The sequence below is a fragment of the Thunnus albacares genome, chromosome 7, assembly GCF_914725855.1.
Source record: "Thunnus albacares chromosome 7, fThuAlb1.1, whole genome shotgun sequence".
In the NCBI taxonomy this organism is placed as follows: Eukaryota; Metazoa; Chordata; class Actinopteri; order Scombriformes; family Scombridae; genus Thunnus; species Thunnus albacares.
In genome coordinates this window covers 27135596-27155774 of record NC_058112.1, presented here as the reverse complement: position 1 = coordinate 27155774, position 20179 = coordinate 27135596, and the positions used below count along the sequence as shown (strand labels likewise).

The following is a 20179-nucleotide window of genomic DNA, read 5'->3' as shown; positions in this document are numbered from 1 at the left end:
TTCTCATGTCCTGCTGCATGATGGGATAGAGAGCCGCTCCACATTTTGACATGTTGCCAGGCTCACATCAACCACACCAGGCTGTCTGGCAGCGACCAGGGCCGGTCTGCTGAGAAACGACTCAATGGGAAGCAAAGGGAACTGTGGGATTATGGAAATCTATGTAAAGGCCTGTTATTACCTTCATACCTCAGCTGACTGTGTGCGGTTTTTTGTGTGAGGCAGCTGATGAATAAGTTCACCTAATTAAATAAAAGGTCTGTATGTATTATATCTCTCAAATGAGAAAAAAAATGGATCCACATTTAATGCTAAATGTGCGTGTCAGGTATTTTTCTGATGCTCCTACGCAGTGATTATATTTCTAGAAACACTTAAACCAATCCAGAATAAACGAATAATGTGATGAAGACTGTTGGACTGTTTTTTTTCTCCAGCTGGTTATTCAAAATATAAAAACTAGATGCACAGCATAAAACTGCTTTGCATAATGTATTCAGAATCAGAATCATCTTTATTGGCCAAGTATGTTTACACATACAAGGAATTTGACTCTGGTTTACACAGAATAACAACACAACAATCTTCAGAAATATACACAAGGAATGACTATATAGATGTGAAACTGTTTCTGTGGGCTGTAAACAGGATACAAATAGTGCAAATAAGTAATGAGTGCAAGGAGTGATGAGATAAATATTAAATGGTAAAAAAATTACTTTATGTACATACTGTAAAGTAGGTGGTTATGTATAGTGTATGCAATCTGTTCAGATATACAGCAGTGAGTGACATGTATTGCACATTTTGTATTCTAGATAAATAAATATATATAATCTGTTGGTACAGCGGGTATTATAGTGTTACAGGGTTATTACACAGTGTCACAGTGAGTTAAGCGTTTGTGACGGCGAGGGGGGAGAAACTGTTCCTGTGTCTGGTGGTTTTGGTGTACAGTGTTCTGTAGCGCCTACCAGAGGGGCGAAGTTGGAACAGGTTATATCCAGAGTGTGAGGGGTCTGCAGTGAGTCCCTGCCTGTTTCCTGACTCTGGAGGAGTACAGATCCTGGATGGTGGGCAGGTCAGCACTGATCTTTCTGCAGACTTGACTGTCCATTGTAGTCTGTTCCTGTCCTGTTTGGTGGCAGATGCAAACCAGACAGTGATGGAAGTGCAGAAAACAGACTCAATGACTGCAGTGTAAAACTGGATCAGCAGCTCCTGAGACATGTTACATTTCCTGAACTGGTGCAGGAAGTACATCCTCTGCTGGGCCTTTTTTATGACAGTGTCGATGTTGGATTCCCACTTTAGGTCCTGGGAGATTGTAGATCTCAGAAACCTGAAGGATTCGACAGCTTGCACAGTGCTGTTGAGTATAGTAGGGGGGGCAGTGATGGGGGGCTCCTCCTGAAGTCCACTGTCATCTCCACAGTGAGCGTGTTCAACTCCATGTTTGTTGAACAACATGGAGTTGAACAGACGGGTCTCCTGAGTTGCAGTTGTTGGTGTAGAGGGAGAAGAGCAGCAGGGAGAGCAAACATCCCTGAGGGGCGCCAGTGCTTACTGTTCAAGTGCTGGATGTGATTTTTCCCAGCCTCACCTGCTGCTTCCTGTCTGTCAGGAAGTTTGTGATCCACTAACAGGTGGAGGGGGGCACAGTGTGGGTGAGTTTGGTCAGGAGGACTTTTGGGATGAACACCGAGCTAAAGTCCATGAACAGGATCGTTGCATACGTCCCTGGGAGTTGAGGTGTTGCAGGATGTAGTGCAGTCCCATGTTTACTGCATCATCCACTGACCTGTTTGCCTGGTAGGCAAACTGCAACAGGTCCACAGGATGTCCTTCAGGTGGGTCAACACCAGTCTTCGAAGGACTTCATGACCACAGACGTCAGGGCGATGGACCTGTAGACATTCAATCCAGTCATGGAGGGTTTCTTGGGGACCGGGATGATAGTGGAGCAGGAGGGGACTTCACACAGCTTCAAAGATCTGTTGAAGATCTGTGTGAAGATGGGGGCCAGATGGACAGGGCAGACTTTCAGACAGGGTGACACGCTGTCTGGGCCTGATGCCTTCCTGATCTTCTGTCTCTGATAGAACTGACGCACAACCTCTTCACAGACCATCAGTGCCGATGGGGAACGAGGAGATAGGGGGGAGGTGTAGCAGGGGGTGCAGTTGGTTGTGTGATGTCTGAGTTGGAGCAGTGAGGGGTGTGAAAGTGGGCTGATCAAACCTGCAGTAAAACACATTCAGGTCGTCGTCTAGTTGAAGGTTGTCTGCAGTGTGGGGGAGGGTTTCCTGTAGCTGCTGATGTCCTGCAGGCCTCTCTACACTGACGCAGGATCGTTAGCTGAAAACCTGTTTTTCAGCCTTTCAGTGTAGCTTGTCTTTGCTCAAACATCCTACTGTGTCTCACAAAATTAACAATGACTGAGAGGATTTTGATTGTAGAGGGTTTACTAAACATATAGTACTGTCTTATTTCAAAGATATATTTTGTTCAAATGATACAATAACATAATTTAAAATGTATTTATGTGGAGTTCATTCAGTGGTACAGTGTTTTTGTGTGTTGTATTTTCTTCCCTTTCTGTTTGTCTTTCTCTCACCTATGTTCTCTCTCCAGGTACCTTCCGGCAAATCGGTTTCCACCTGCGTGTGTCTGTTCAACAACTCATTGGCTGATTTAAATCTGAAGGAACCAATTGTCATCCAGAGTCCTCTAAAAAAGAGCAGAACTCAAGTGTAAAGGCTCTCATTCTGCCCCTGACTTATATGTGTGTTTTACCTGTTGGTATTCTATTACATTAAACTTGTTAAACAATGTAAGAGCTATGTGGTGGGAGGTTAGGGGCGTTAGGTGTTGGGGTAACCTGTACACTCACGTAAGTAATGTTTTTTGTTTAAGTCACTATGTAGATGAGCAAGTAGGTCTTTTGTTTGGGTCTTTGTTTTCAGAGTAGTGATTAATTAAGCCAAGTTTTATTTTAATTAATTTATTTTACTTTGGAACAACCATTTTGTCCTGTTGTCCCCCACATGTTGAGAATGTTCATGTAATTCTAAATATTGTCAATAGTTAAAATAAATTGTGCGTTTTTCCATTCCTCTACTTCAATTTCATTTGTCATGTTGCTGTTTCTGCTTCCACTAGTCCACCAAGGAGAGATACTGTAACAACACATTAATATTTTCACACATACCTCTAGTCAGCCTTAAGGACCATTGCTACATTATTGAGAGCGAGTCTAAATTTTGCCCAAGGGAAAGATAATGAATGTTCAGCATCAGTCAGTTTATTATGTGACACAACTTGATTTAATGTTTATTTGAATTGTCTAATATTTTCAGTGTATCTGTATTCAATAATAAAATAAACATTAATCTGTATAAATTTATTTAGAAACTGAGAATTGTAAATGGCTCACATACAGTCTGTGGTTCAGTCTGCATCCTGCAAATGAATAATCTCCAAATTTTCTGCAACCACGGAAACCTCTGACTGCTCGGTATGACTTGGAGGAAAATGGGAAGTGATTAAACCACAGTTGAGCTTTGACTGAAGTTTATAAATGATCCTTTTTATTCAAACAGACACAAGCAACTGAGAAACCAATTACATAGATAAAAAGAGAGAGTAATAGTGCTAATTCATAAATTCAGCAAACATCCGCATTTAGGAATAATAAAATATTACTTTGTACTAACTATTTCAGTATTTCCATTTTGTACATTATTCATTTTACTCCACTGCATATTAGAGGGAAATATTGTACTTGAGTAGTATTTACTTGAGTATTTCCATTTGATGCTACTTTATACGTCCACTCCACTACATTTATCTGACAGCTTTTCAGATGAAGATTTGACACAATGGATAATACAACAAGCTTTTAAAATACAACACTTTGTTAAAGATGAAACCAGTGGTTTCCAACCTTTTTTGGCTTTTGACGTCTTACAAAAAGCAGTGTGTAGTCAGGGTCTCATTTCAGATGTCTATGAGTTGTTAACAGATCCACCAAATAGTGATTTATCCCTCTAAACTTCTCACATGGTTTCATTTCAATAAATGTTCAAATGATCCAATATTTCAAATAAAATCAAAGATTAGAGAAAAAGTCCAAAAGCTTTCCTCTCCCATTAATCATCTCACGACCCCTCAGATTTATCTGGTGACCCTTTAAGGGGCCTGACCCCTAGGTTGGGAACCACTGGACTAAACTAGCTAACTGTATATAAAGTAGTTCAAACTAGCTCCACCTCCAGCATCTACAACAGTAACATGCTGCTTACACACTGATGCTTCAGTATTAATAATCTAATGATGTCATATATAATAATATATCAGGGACCAAACCACTACTTTTACTGCAATACTTTTAACTACATTTTGCTAATACTGCTAATACTAATACTTCATGCAGGAGTATTTTTACATTGCTGTATTGGTACTTTTACTTAAGTAAAGGATCTGAGTACTTCCTCCACCACTACCTATATATTTATTTCACCATATATATTGAGCATATTTGGCACAAAACATCCTTTTTATCTTATCTCCTTAAGTGTGCAGTGCTACAGAGCTGCAGTACATCTATTCGGCCGCTGGATGGCAGTGACGTCGTGGCTTTAAAAAAACTCAACTTTATGTAAAAAAAAAGAAAAACAAAAAGGTGAAGAGAAAGAAAGGGAAGGAAGCTAGCAGCAGCAGCAGCCGCAGCAGGCGGCAGCAGCAGCTAACCGGCAGCACTGACCGGACATCAACTTTCAGCTTGTAGCTCACAACTTTACAGTCAGTTAAAAAAAGAAAAAACTGAAGTAAACTCAGGCAGCAGTTTCCCCTTCAGTCACAGTTCAGTCAGGGGGAAACGAGGAAGTGAACAGCTGACTGACTTCAGTAGATTTCCGCCGGTAAGTCCCGTTGATTTTAACATTTTTATAACGCTCTCAATGTCTGGCTGTGAGTCCTGCCAGAGAGGAAAGTTGGACTCCGCCGTTGTGTCGGTGGAAATATCTAAAAGCAGACACACGTTTATCGCCTTGTATTGTAAGCTGTGTCTGTCAGGAGTGCTGTGTAGTGAGCAGGCCGACGCACTGATTTATTTAATGTGTGTTTTCAGCGGTTTATTCATCCCCACCGGAACCACGCGTTCATCTGACTTCATTCATTGAGGTTTTTATTGTCATTTGAAGGCTTGAGACAGGCAGCTGGACACCTGTGATGGTTTCTCTCAAACAGCTTGTATAAACCACCGAATAGAGAGGTCAGATTATCACCAGTTTGTTGTTAAAAAGTATCAAAGCTGATTTGGCCACTTTTGAAATGTGAATTTGACACTAACTTACAAAGAGAGTGGAACTGGGAGTGCTGACAGAAGTGTGTGTGGCTGCTGTGGGTGGGAACATGTGAGTCCTTCCTCCATGAACTGTTATACTCTCTGAGTATTGACAGTAAAGTTTTTATAGCTGATTATTTTCACTCATTTTGATTAACCTATTGACTATTCCTCGTTTGGTCTTGTTAGAAATGTCCATCACATTTTCCCCTAAATCCCAATTTGACATCTTACTGTGGCTTCTTTTGTTCAACTAACAGCACAAAACACCAAATATTCAATTTTACATCACAGAAGACAAAGAAAAACAGGAAATCATCACTATTGAGAAACCTGAACAGAAACACGTTTGGCATTTTTGCTGTTGATTGCTGTTGTTGATGAACTAATCAATAAATTGACTAATTGATTTGGCTCTGAGAATCATCATCTGGGAGTTAATATATATCTGTATATATATATAGTAGAGATGCAACTAACTATTGCTTTCATTGTTGATTAATTGATTAGTCGCTTGGTCTATAAAATGTCAGAAAATGGTGAAAAATGGCGATAAAGTTGATGTCTTCAAATGTCTTCTTGTCACAGAAGACTGAATTTAAAAAACAGAGAAGCCAGAGACAGAGAATTTGGACACTTTTTTTTAACTAAAAATATGACTCAGAATGATTCATTGATTATCAAAATAGTTTCATTTTCTGTCCATCAATTATTAATCAACTAATTGTTGCAGCTCTAATACACAGTGTTCAGTTCAACCAGCGACGGTCTGGCAAGAGCTACAGTCCCTCTTAAAAGGATATACAGTTGTAGTAATATTAGTTTAGAGTTTGCAGTAGTGTTATAACAGAAGACATAGTTGGCACATGGAGACAGTTTCAAAACTTCCTCTTGCTTTGGAGAAGACAAGAGCCAACAATAATAAAGACTAATGCAACAACGAGAAGAACGCAAGTAAAAGATTTCTAAATGGCAGGAAATGTATCACAGACGTGGTAGTAAAGACACTAAAGTCATGTGGATGAGAAATAGTTCCATGATGACTTGGATTAGAAGAGAAACACTCATTATAATAACAATATTTTCACTGCTTTATAAATGAATCAAGAAACCACAGATGAAATGAACAGCTAATACAGTCAGTGCAGGTTGGTGTGACCGTTGCATCATTAGATTAATGGCGTCAAGTTGGAAAGTTGGAAACCACCAGTACTGGATGTAGTGCTGGGAAGTTCAAGTTTGAGTATTTTGAGTTTTCTAGTACTGGATGTTGTGTACCACTCTAACCAGATGTGTAACAAGTGTTTAGTAAACACATTTATGCATCAATATCCTTCCCAAAACATTAGGCTGGATGCTAAATACAGCTGATATTTGGTTAAATCATTCATTGTTTTTAATTTACTTATTGTGATAATTGTGTTGGTGCTACAGTAAATACAGACTAGTATTTGTATCATGACAAAATCAGTCCAACACTTATCAATCAAAGACAATTATCAACAGGCACTGAAGTAATCTAACTATTGTATCAACCAAACTGCAGCAGAGAGTATTTCCAGTATCCAGAGGCTACAAGCACCGAGTCCGAGTCTACATGAGCGACTCTGGCGATCCCCAGGCGAGACTCAGGTGGTGTTCAGTATTCTTTGGCATACAGGCAGCAGATCAGCATGTACGGGATGTTTAGAGGACAGCGAGTCTGTACGAGAGCTGCGATTAGTATCGGCAGTCGAGTATATATGAATTGGCACTTTAGATTTGTTCGTTCATTTTGTGCCAGCACTAACTACACGCTGTTTGACTGGTCAGCTGGTAGACGACAGCTGGTCCTTTGGTGTTGTGGCTGAGAGCCCTGAGAGCTGGCTGCAGGCCAAAGAGCCACAGTGTCTGCAGGAGACTGGACGTCACAGCAACAAAAAACCCTGATAACTCAGTTTTTATTGTCGCTTTTTATGCTCACAATATAAGAGATTGAACAGTTAATCGATTAGCTTCTTAAACGTGAGCATTTGCTGTTTTCATCTATGTAACAGTCAGTTGAATATATTTAGGTTTCAGACAAAGCAAGTAAATTGAAAGCGTCACTGTGGGCTTCTTAACATCTCACAGACAAAACGGTTTATCGATGAATTGTCAGTTAAGTTGCGTAGCTCGTAGCACAACTAGATACCAAAAAAAATCAAACCACTGTAACAGGAAACAACATGTTTCAGGTTAGGCTCTTTGATCTCTCTGCTGATTTTGTGGACAGTAGTTAAAGCTGATCTTAAACTAAACCAACATTCAGTGAAGATATTAACTTAAAATCATCCTTTTGTTCAAAAAACTGGGCTTTTCTGTCCAGGAAACTGTCCTTCATCTCAGAGATCTTAACATACCATCTAAACACTGTTTTACAAATGTGAAACTGTCGACACTGTTTCTATGTTTGAGACAATAATCTCAACTCAAGATCCACTTACTATCTTTTCCCAGAGCTTTAAACAACATCTCGTACTTTTCATAACCAGATGGCTCAGTTGTCATGGAAATGGCAGCTATTGTTATGAAAATTGTGTAATTTACATGCACATTTGAACAATTCACATTAGCATCTTTCAGTGCACATGTTGCCTCTGTACTTTGGAAAAGTCTAAACTTTTACTTTTCGTATACTTATCTAGATTCCCAAACTTAAAAAAAAACAAACATTAAGTGCTGTGATCCGAGTAGATAATGATAATGTAAATATGCACATTTTGCACATTTTACGTCATAAGTCAGTCAGAAAACATTTATTCTGTGACTCATGAGGTCCTGCTGTTGTTTTGGAAATTATCGTTATTAATATGAGATCTATACACTTCTCCTTACTTCTCATTCATAGATTTTACTCAACATCCTCTGATGTTAAAACTGTCCATTCAGAAACTGTCACCTTTGTACCATACTTTAATATAAACTCCATCTGCTGTGTGCTTGTATATATTCCAAGTCATCCTGTGTCCTCTATGTATCTCTTCCTGCTCTTTTTGTATATAATCTACTGCTGCAGCATCGCAGATTCTCTTAAGGGATCCATTAAAATTTAATTTCATCGTAACCCTGAGAGCTGTGTACTTCACAAAAGTCATACATCCAAGGCTTTGGAGCAGAAAAATGAAGTCTTGTATCTTTTCCACATCTCATGCATGATGTAAACCCAACATAACATCTTCCAGAGTGAGAAATGTTTGTGTTGATGAGTTAGAAATAATGGGCCCGTTCTGCAGGGCCTGCGGTACGCCGGCGTCTGTTTTCAGAGTAATGACGGCAGATTGCATTTGCAAACAAAGCTAATTTCTCAAGAGCTCAGTTCATAATGAATTTCTAAGCTTGTAGATGCAGCTGTAACTGCTGCTCCACTGGTAGTTGAGTCCTGATAACATAACCAGCATGTTATCTGACCATAAAGGGCTGATATTTTGTGGCTGATGTTTCCTGCCTTGATAACTTTGTGCAGTTCAGCAGTAAGTTTTATTGGATCTAATAATTGACAGTTCCCTTAATGATTCAGCCTTAAACTCTTTCGATAACAAGCTGCTCACTCGTTCAGCATCATGCTTTTAACTTTTAATATCACTTACGTTTATTTGACAGTAAAAGCCCCCCGTCTCAATCACAAACACTCATTACTTATTTATTTTTCCTCGCTTAGAAGTGACCTGCAGTTATTCTCTCCACCCACAAAATACAAATCTGTAATAGACATGTAAACCGTTGCCATTTGCACAGTGTGCCATGATGGTTTTCATTTGCCATCTTATCAGAGTAATGGTGATAGTGAATAGGAGCTAATGACCGACTCTCTGCTCATAAACACGACCCAGGCTTCCTGCGGTAAACAGTCTCAAAGGTTAAAAGCCTTTTTATTGGAGCCGTGTTGTTGATCTCTGGCCGCGCCGCGATGAAGTAGGTGACTCATCTGTGGACGAAGACCTGAAGATGACAGCAGGGGATGTTTTTAATCAGCCTCCTAATTTATTCATAGGTGATGCAGGCCAGATTTTTTTTATTTTTTTTATGGCAACACTTGAACTAGCAGACAGGGGACAGTGCTATATTTGGTATCACAGAGTGAATTTTGTCTGGTTCCTCTGTCTGTCGCCTTTGTTTCATCCTCAGTTAAAAGGACGTTAGGTAATGTATCGCTTTAATCGACCTCTATAGGCGTCCAAAACTTCACATCATCACCACCAAAACCTTGGACAAAACTCATAGTGGCCTGTATTGGAGAGTCATACTTTCAATACAATACATTTTTTCTCAATAAATCAGTGTAAAATGTTGTAGTAATGCACTTGCATAAAGTTGAGGAATTTACAGATTAAAGCGGACATGTTATTTATTTATAATTATAAAGGAAATGGCCTCTATCAGACAGAGGCTGAACCGAGGGGCTGCATAAAGGGCCAGGTAATGATAAAAAGGTTTTTTTTGAACTGTAAGTCATGCAAAGATATTCCAGTAGAGCCCGAGAATCAAAATATAGACCTGGAAATGTGGAAAATGTGATGTCCTCCTGAATGAAAATGAATTGTCAAAAGCAGCAGAGGACGAGATATCCTGAATTTTACTCTTTTTATGGGTCAAGCTCCAAAAATCACTGGATCCTACATATCCCACAGCGCAACCCCCCAGTGTCTTTTGTTAGACCATCTCTGACTAGTAAACATTAATGTCTTTCAAACTCAACACCTTCAGTTTTTAACACATGCTTTCTGTTAGAAATCTTGGATAACCCTGAACACATCATCAGGGTTATTTTCTAAGACGTTAGAAAACTCTCTCTAGGCGTGGACGATATGAAAATTTAATGTTACGATTATCCTCGCCAAAATAATTGCAATTAACGATACCATGATGATGAATGACTGGAAAGATGCCAGCTCCCCCCTGTGGCAAATGGTAATTCAGAATAAATAGGACTGTCGTTAGTAAGCTAAACAGCTTCTGCAAGTCACTCATGAGGATATTCACGATTTAAATTATCTTGAGTGTTTTTATCCCAATTATAAGATAAAAGTCTTATATCCTACCAACCCTAACTCCCTCCAGACATTTGGACTTTACACAACAGTTTTTACGTGCTGTGTAGTGTTCCTCACAACTAATGAACGGATCAGAGCCTTTTTAACACGAGCGGATGCACAATAGCTCACAGTTAAAATCTTATGATCTACACCAGAAAATAGGTTATCAAAGAATCAGTAAACACGACTTAAAATCTGACCAAACCTGCCGTCTTTCAGTACTCGAATTTATTGACGCATTTCAGTCGGTACTCAAAAAACTGAGGTACGATACACAGCGCTAAAAAGGGTACCACATGTTGTCAAACTACAAACTACAGAACCCAATGAAAGCATGACATCAATGTGTGCTTTTACATGAATGCTAGTATCCTGGTTTTGAGTTTTATCCTGGTCTTGGAACATATTCTGGATTTGGTGTTTATATGGAACATGAGAAACCTGGTTGATTCATATCCCTGTTAACATGATAAGTAACCTGGTTTCTGATCATCTGTGTCCAGATTCCTCAACATCTCACAAACAAAGAATATTCAGAAACCTGGATGCCACAGTGTCCTGGTTTCTATTGGAGTACCTCAGGTAGCATTCAGGTCTCTCAAAACCAAGATAAGGGCTTGAATCAGGTTTCTGAAACCAAGACATGGTCTTTACATGCAACATATAGCCTATAACTGGGATAGTCCAAAACCGAATCAAAAGTCAACATTATCCAAAGACAACAATTTATTTTTGTATGTGTTTGAATGCTCAAGTACCTAACATTGTCTATTTAAGGCATGGCTCAGATTTACTTTCTTTATTTTTGATGTTGGGAACATGTTCAGTTTTATTTTGTCAGAGACTTCAAACGTTGGCAAACAGCGGAAAGACTTGTGCACACATCACGGATACCTACGAAATGCAAATCCGGTGTTAGGGGAATTGATTTTCTAAGTAAATGTTGCTTCAGACCACAGTATACCTAGGGAAAAAAAGTATAATCATATGCAAAGCTGAACCACCAGTGGTGTTGAGTCATACGCCACTTTAACAGCGTGTTGTTTTCTTCCAACCTATTGGTCACTACACCAACTCAGTTTACTTCAAGAAGCAAATACTTTGCTGCTTGAAGTGATTTACAGTAATCTGTGGCTGGAATTTAAACTTGCATGATTAGATACAGGTGTTTCTACCCATCATGCAACATTTTCCTTGTAATGTGCTGCCAGCTTATCCTGCCAGCCCAGTAAAGGTCATGTCCTTGGCCTAGTAAACACTGAAGAAAGTCAAGCCCAGTGGTGCCTTCTTACAGCAGTTATGGGTATGTATTTACAAGTTTATCTCTGTTAGTGTTCTTCGACCCCGGGCCAGCAAGAAGTGCTTCCACTTCCCTTAGTGCGGCCTGTCATCGCCTCAGAGGTTAGTAATGATGAGTTATCTTTGGGTAGCGTAGCTGGCCCATGGCACCCGACCCTCGTGCCTTGGCTCCACCCTTCGGTTTCTGTCTCGCCCTCCCGGCTTCAGAAGAGGACACGGTTATTTCTGGGTGCCAAGGTTAGGCTGGGTCACGTGTGAGATTTAGTTGAGATATGTCCTGGCGGAAATGTTAGGACACAGGAAGACCGTGTCTGCTGTTCGGCAGCCAAAATGTTTCACCAGCGCTAACGTTGCCAATTTAAAAAAAAAAAAAAAAAAAAAACCCTGCACCATATGAGAGTGGAAGCGACTTTAAATAAGTTCTTGCAGTTATTCAAAGACCGTGTGGCGTGCATAGTTGGCTTGTGTGCCGTCAGTGAGAGGTGATATGATCTGCCCATCTGTTTCTGGAGGCTTTTCCTCTCGAGTCAGCTGTTTGGCTGTTTGTGGTGGTGGTGGTGGTTGTTGAAGGGGGGTAGGAGGGGGGGGGGTCAGGCTACACCGATGAGAGAGACGCATAAACTGGCTTTGGCTGTGTGTAGTGTTTGTGTACATTCTTCATTGGCAAGTATCTTCTTATAGCTGCCTTGGCTACATTTCACATGTCGCTCTTCGGCTTTGGCTCAGTTACCGCGGAATGACATAACAGCTTTGTTTCTTTATTGTTTGGTATTGGATCAGATATCACTCAGACTTAACAGATAAGCAGTGACCACACACACATTATGTTGAAGCACTAGGGTTGCAAATGTTTGGTAAAATGTGGCCATTGTTAGCAGTTTCACAATGGTTTCACAATGGATTTTTGGTACAAGAACCATGACAATGTGATTTTGAAAACTGCACCAACATTACTTTACTTTAGTGTTAAACATTCAGTCATGTCATCTTTTCTCTGTTACCAAATTTGTGTCGAGGAACTGAGGTTTGTTGTTCCATAGTTTGACATTTCTCCCTTCTTTCAGTGTATATATTGGTCTTATTTGTACCTCTAGAGCTTGTTCTTCACTTGCATTAAGTGCATTATGTTTTGATAGACTCACCAGATGAGAGGAGGTATATTTGTTGTTGCTCACGGTCCAACAACCCTGAATATGGGCCAATCAGAATACTGCTCACACGCACACATATAACAACAATGTTCCTCTACTGGGTGGGAACTGGAAAGCCACATTAAGAGGATGGGCTGAAACTCCCATTGTCTTCATTTCAGACTGGCATTACAGTAAATACAATGACAACAAATAGCAGCTTTCTTTGGTCCACTTCCCAGAATATCCCAGTTTAAAACATCTGGGAAGTGGAAATTCAAAAGCAATTGCAGAAACAGCTTCATTGTTGCATCAGTACGTTGTGAAGCAGGCTGATGAGAAACAAAAAGGACTTGATATGAAGAGTCAGTGAGTTTTTCACATTGATCCAAAGTTTATGTACAAAGTTTCCATCACTTTACATGCTGGTCATGTAAGGCGTAGTTTAGAGGCTGTGTGCTGCATAGGACGAGACGTTTAATGACATTTTGAAATTCAGAACTTGGCACTACAAGTAAAAATATTATTTTATATCACCGAGGCATTCAGCCATACTAACGTTTGATACCTTTTTTCATTTATAAAAACACATTTTTCATCCAAAAAAAAGAAGAAATGTAAAAGAAAATTTGGGCAATTCATCACAAAATCAGCACTTGAAAACAAAAATCTGAAAAAGTACATTAAATAGTGTTGAAATTATTCATGAAAAGAAGAGAAGGGATAGACTAGGGATGGTTACAGAATAGGTCTTGTGGTTTGAATCCTAACTAGCTGGGAGAAACTGTGCAGGGAGAGTTAATGAGTGCATAAATAATTAAATATGTTTTAGGTTAGACAACTATAGACTGAGGGTAACACATTCAAGTGTAACGATCATTTAATAATTATAAAAATGACAGTTGGTCCAACACAGACGTTACTTGAGCGGCTCTGTTTTGAAAAGTGAAATGCAAAGCAGAGTAATGTGATCCACTTCAACGTACGTACAGGACACACAACAAGGAGACAGTCTGGCTCCTCTTCAGGCTCCGTAGCCATGGCGACAACAAACAGCAGCGTGAGCTCTTTACAAAATGAAATGCTCTGAGTCAGCAGCAGGCTCACGTGGAGTAGACGACGACGTTGTTGTTGTGTTTAGTAAGTGTTTGGTGGGTGTGTGGGCTGTATGTGTGTAATAGTTATTAATGATTGTCCAATGACTCTTCATCTGGAAGAGTTAATAGAGCTACATTAAAGTCTGAGCGTCACATGATGTAAATTCTGTTTTGAGGCCTTTCTACCTTCACAAAATGATAAGACTAAGACTCTACAACCACACTAGTGGATCTGAATACTAATATCAGCCTGCTAACATGCTCACCAGGATGATGTTTACATGTTGTTTAGAAAATAATGTTGACCATGTCCACCATTGCCATCTTAATTGAATGTGTTAGCATGCTAACATTAGCTAATTCATGACAGTAGATGAAAACTTAAAGGACCACCAAAGTTATTGCAGTTCATCCGGAGGGGGGACATGAAATGTGTGAATGAAGTTTCATGGCCGTTCATCCAATTGTTGCAAAGACATTTCACCCAATACCAAATATGCTGACCTCACAGTAGCGGAAGAGAAATAGTCAGGGAGTCAACAAAGTAATTAAAGGACAGGTTCACAATTTTTCAAGCTGTAATCATTCCTCCTGTTCATACTGGCTGTTAAAAGATCCCCTTCAAATGTGCTTTTAATGTAAGTGATGGGGGTCAAAATCCACAGTGTGTCCACACAGTCATTTAAGAGTTTATCTGAAGCTTATATGAGGCTTCAGCAGTCTGAGTTAGTCATATCAAGTGGTTATCTGCCACATTTACAGTCTTTTTAGCATCAAATTCCCTCTTTGTGTTTCCCTGTTGAGTTGCAGTGGAAGTATAGTAACAAAAAGAGGGACTTTGGCACTAAAAAGACTGTAGCGTTGAAAGATATTTACTTGATTTGACTATTTTGGATGGATGAAACTTCATATTAGCTTCAGATAAACTTTTAAATACATTTTTGCACAGAATGAGGATTGTGGATTTTGTCCCCCATCACTTACATTGTAAGTGCATTATGAAGAGATCATCTATGAACTGGAGGAATGATTACAACAAGAAAAAGCTAATTCAGTGTTCATTAAGATTTACCATCTGAGCACCTTGAATATCTATACTAAATTTATTTGCAACCCTTTTTTTTTTGTCATCTAAGTTTGAATTTGTTTTGACATTTCGTCACTACAAAAATAAAGATAATATGAATGTAACACATTAAAATAAAAGGAGAAAAAACAGGGAAAAAAGGCAAACAAAAGCAAACAAACACTCTGGTCTGTACACAGCTATAAAAACAAAAGGGCAGTAAAACAGAACAACCCCAGCACCACAATATTCCTTTGTAGTCTGTTAACTAGTAACCCAAACCCTCTCTGAGATGTAGCAGCACCCTTTATGTATGTCAGAAAATCATGATACATTTAGCTAGTTTGAATATTATCTACCCTGGTAATCACATTTTCAAAAGAAGCAGTCTCTGTCATGACTTTAAGCTCTGTCTATGTAAAGTCAGCCTGTTACTGACATAATATAAACTATAAATAGTTTATGTTTTAGCCTTAAAGAAACTGGTGGAGTCACTGAACAGCTGATATATTTGCATCCTTAGAGCCATGAAGCTAACATGACAGGAACAGGAAATAATTTGCATAACGAGGTTTGATTCATGCCTTTTTTTACAGTCCTCTACTCGCATTTTAAAACTAATGATGCATGTGTCACGATGTCTTTTTGTGAATATGTATTGATGCACATACCTTCCATTCCTGTAAACACACTTTCACTATGTATTAGTAAATGTTTAAACTGCCATTATCTGTAAATATTTCTGTTGTCAACATAGCAAGAGTTTATCTATTTTATCTTCAGTACCTTTTTTTATCTTGAGTCTTTACTGTCGCAATGACCCAGTTTCCTCAGGAATCGATAAGTTTCTTTTCTATTGTGTAGCTGATGTTACAGCCCTGAGGTTTATTTCTCAAACGGTGGATGTGGTGATACTGCGTCAACCAGTACTGTGGTTAGTCAGATATATTTATTCAAGTTAGCTTGCACAGCCAACTGTCAGCTGGTGGCTTAACCTGTCAGGTTTTATTCTCCTGTGTATCTGAACAGCTTTCACTCACAGGACCAGTTTCTCAATGTTTTTTTTTTTTTTTAACCTTTTTGTTTATTTCTAGGGAAAGGACAATGATGTGCAAATGTTGACTGTGAAGTTTCCTCTGTGAAGAAGCGTCTCCAGACTGGGACATGCTATCTCTCAGAGCCAGACCTCCTCTGTCCTGACACAGGGAGTTTTACAACCAGGATCCCGATTGTCTACCTCAGCACACGTGGAGTCCGCTCCCTCTCTTCTACCTCTTTGGACCTCTGCTACTTTTTTCTACCTCAGCGCACAGGTTCAGCTGCACGTAGCTGTTATCAGCCGGCTCGGAAAGGCACGACAGATCCTTCAGTTTGTCAGCAGGCTCTCAGGTATCAGTCATCCAGCGACGGTGTAACACACACTGGGTTTCTTCCTGCTTTATCCGCCATAATCGCTCTCTGACCTCACACAACCCCTCTGCTGGGAGGAGCCACCTGAAGCCGCCATGTTGCACAGAGGTTTGTGATGTCCCAGCCCTGCGACGGACTGAGACCAGGTGCAGGAGAAGGAGAAGGAGAAGGAGAAGAAGGACAGGGGCGGGTTCACCAAGACGCTCCTCGATTTTTGGTTGGCTCTGAAGATGACGAGCAGGACAGGGGCCAGATGGAGGCAGGCATGAAGAACGAGATGTTTCGAGAAGAGGAAATGGAGGATGAAGATGATGGGTCGGTAAGTTACAGGTGTTCAAGTGTAAAAGGTTTCCTAGAGTGCAACGAGGTGTGCCTTGTTGCTTCTGGTGTTTTTTATGAGCAGTTTAAATGATAAAATATCACAAACATGAGCTGAAACTAGAGTCTATGAACAGTATTATTAATATCAGCAGTATTAACTATAAATTTCCACAGTGGAAAAAGATTATTTAATTTTGGAACAGGAGGTTAGAGCATGTCCCATATTTGGGCAGGAGGAAATTAACAGGCCTGGAAATTTTTAAAGAGGAAAGTTTTATTTGGAATTGGACTGTGGAAAAAGAAATGGAGACAGAAATATACAAAGACTGGTGTGAGAACAATGCAGCAGATAAACAGCTGTAAGGCTGCTGGTCTGTTGTATAGTCCTGTAACTATAAAAGGACTTTATGGTAGTGCTGTTTTAGCTGCTTGCTTACAAGCTATGGTTTCTTCTCTGGCTTTTGTTTCTATATCTGTCTTTGTTTTACATGTGTAATAATCATGTAAATCTAGTACATTCATTCATCAATTCAAATCAAATACATAGATGATGAATTTGGGTTTTTTGCAGGAATGGTGATATTTTCATGTTTCAAAAGAAGGAACTGAATCAATGATCTAAGAATAGTCTGTAGACATGCTAGTGGCCCTGTGAGGCTGCAGAGCTCATTACACACAAGAAACTCAATTTTCAAAGGGATGAAAGATGATGAGCAAAACTCCTATTTTTAGCTTCTTACCAGTTGTAGAAAAATTATTCAAAGTTTGTCCCGAGGAAAGGCCGTGCTGTTATTCATTTTTTATAGTAATAAAAAAGGTTTATCTGCCTTACGGTGGTCATTTCAGGACAAGTGAGTCTTGGCTTGTCAGGCTATCAGACTTTCCGTAGCGTTAAGCAGACTCAGCAATAGATAGATGCAGCTCTGATAGTTTTCAGCTTAATCATAGAGAATTATCACCCAACCCAGCATTTCCCTTCTGCTCTCTGGAGCATTTTAGTGTCTTTTAGCTGATTGTTTTTTGGTTTTACGGCCTGTCTGCTACTGTTTTGGTTTGCTCTTCACTGCTCTTATCAGCTACAGGCAGCTGTTTACTGCACAAAACCTCCAAAAAAAAGCTTTAAAATCCTAGTGGATGCTACCTGGGGCAAGCTATCAAATGGCAGACATATAAAGTTAGCCAGTAAACAAAGCGGACGGCGGTCATAAACGCTCCACCTCCACAGGGAAAAAGGATTCCTCTGTGGGCTCTCTGGCTTGGTCCATGTTTACTGAGAAAAAGATTTGGCCTTTTATATGCAGTAAATTGAAGAGCATTATCACTTGAGTGCTCAGCTAAAAGAGGTATTAACTGTGCTCTGTCTCTTCTATTTTTAGCAGAATGTAGCAGTCTAATTTAGAGTAATTTTCTGTCACGTTAGGTTCTGAACATACATTTAATAGTTTTTAAAATGGTATGTAAACGTGGAGTTTTGGTGGTGGTCGAGTTTAAGTGGAAAAACAGTTCATGAAATTTGAAAGATGGTCATGGAATAAACAGTTATCCACAGTTTAGTCCACGTTTACTGCTGTTTTTTGTAAAAAAAAAAAAAAAAAAAAAAAAAAAGATTCACAGCTTGTTTTTTCTGCCCCTAAGTGGCAAAAAATCAGTTATTGCATGTTTAAAGCAGAGCTGTATGTCATAACGCTAACATTCAGTATGTTAATGACACATATTTAGCTTGTTAGTATGCTATGTTAGCATTAATCCCAAATTATAGCTGAAGCATTTAAGTTAATAACCATTACCATCAGTCTCTGTCAGCACAACAACACTACACCGTGCAGCAACTTGCACATTTCTGGCATGTCAATACCCTCATCTCACTTGTCATCTCCCTCCATCCCTCTCTTCACCGTCTTAATCCTTCCTGTCTTCTCGTCAAGCCTTCAGAGCGACAGATTGTGGTCGGCATATGCGCCATGATGAAGAAGTCGAATTCCAAGCCCATGACTCAGATCCTGGACCGCCTTTGTAAGTTCGACTACATCGATGTGGTTATCTTCCCGGAGGAGGTGATCCTGGAGGAGCCTGTGGAAAAATGGCCCCTCTGCGACTGCCTCATCTCCTTCCACTCCAAAGGTAAAACTTTACAATCGTTAAAAGCATCTCTGTCAAACGAGGGGGAAACAGTAACTGGGAGGTGGAGGGGGGAAAATGTGGCCAAGAAATGTACTACTAAAGAAAGATCTGAGAGGTTTTGATGCGTCTCTTCCATATATGGAAAAGTTTTTTGCCCATCCTTCATAGAAATTTTAAACCGTTCACATGAGGCTTTGATGCACTACAACTTATTTTCCCATGAATTCACTAGATACCTGAATGTTTCTGACCACAGCAAAAGTTAAACCTGCTGGATCTTCCTTCAGCACTCAACTTAGGGCTGCAACTAAGGGTCGATTAATTTTCTTGATTTATCAGCTGTTTGGTCTATAAAATGTCAGAAAATGGTGAAAAATGTAGATCACTGTTTCCCAAAGCTGAAGATGCAACCTAAAATGTCTTGTTTTATCTCGACCAATAGTCCTCAACCCAAAGATATTCAGTTTACTATCATAGAAGACTAAAGAAACCAGAAAATATTCACATTAAAGAAGCTGGAACCAGAGAAATTTAGCATTTTTTCTTAAAAAATGCCTGAAAACGATCTATTAATCTATTATGGAAATAGTTGGCAATTAACTCTCCGTCAATTAAGTCAAGTAAGATGTTTCCCTGCTACAGTATCTGGTTCAGTTAGACATCAGATGATGGATTTCTCTTATAAGTCCCACTGAAATTAAATTTTTTTCTGCTATATCTGTTATATAAATTAGATATTCTATCTTATCTTGAGAGAAAATATCAGTGCCCAAAAAGTTTATACCATATTATATTGATTTCCAGGTTTGTGTCAGGCTGTCTGGCAGCAACAGTCTCTGGGAGTCTCTAAATGGGAAACACAGAGAACTTTGGGATTGGAAATATCTATTAAAAGCTTGAAGTTAAACCCTCAGCTGACTGTGTCTGGTTTACAGAGGCAGATCTAGATGAATGAGATCAACACACCTCTCCAAGTACATGTCTTCTATCTTAAATTATACATGAGAACACATTTTGCTTCACACACACTTAGATTTAGGCATTTAGTGCACTTATCTAATAGTAGGATCTGTTTGTTTTTATCACTAAAGCAGCCAAAAAGGCAAAGAATGAAAACACAGTATGTTGTATTTATATTATACTGTACATTCAATGATTCACTGTACTTCTTACACTGGTCTGTCTCTGTGTGTGTGTGTTTGAGTCAGATTTTATCACATGGGACACACATGGGGTTTTTCCGTTCTATTTTTAATAGGAGATGTTTGTAGTGTAGCTCGACCATGGGAACATGTGAGTCCTGTGTTTTTGTTTATGCAAAAGCAGGAAAACAA

General features: G+C 39.4%; 1 protein-coding gene across 19 annotated transcripts in view; it reads left to right on the top strand.

The window, feature by feature from the left end:
- The first annotated feature begins 4718 nt into the window (after nt 1–4718).
- The window catches only part of ppip5k1b (diphosphoinositol pentakisphosphate kinase 1b), a 56767-nt gene continuing 41306 nt past the window's right edge, over nt 4719–20179 (top strand). For 13 of the 19 annotated variants that reach the window (XR_006404165.1, XM_044356439.1, XM_044356443.1 and 10 more), the window contains exons 1-3: nt 4720–4922; nt 16088–16722; nt 18650–18845. Coding sequence is in view for 18 of the 19 variants with exons in the window: in XM_044356439.1 (XP_044212374.1) it covers nt 16519–16722; nt 18650–18845 (400 nt within the window). In the remaining variant the exon portion in view is untranslated. Of the gene's footprint in view, nt 4923–16087; nt 16723–18649; nt 18846–20179 lie in introns of all 19 variants that reach the window. The other 6 variants (XM_044356437.1, XM_044356436.1, XM_044356445.1 and 3 more) reach the window with 2 other exon arrangements.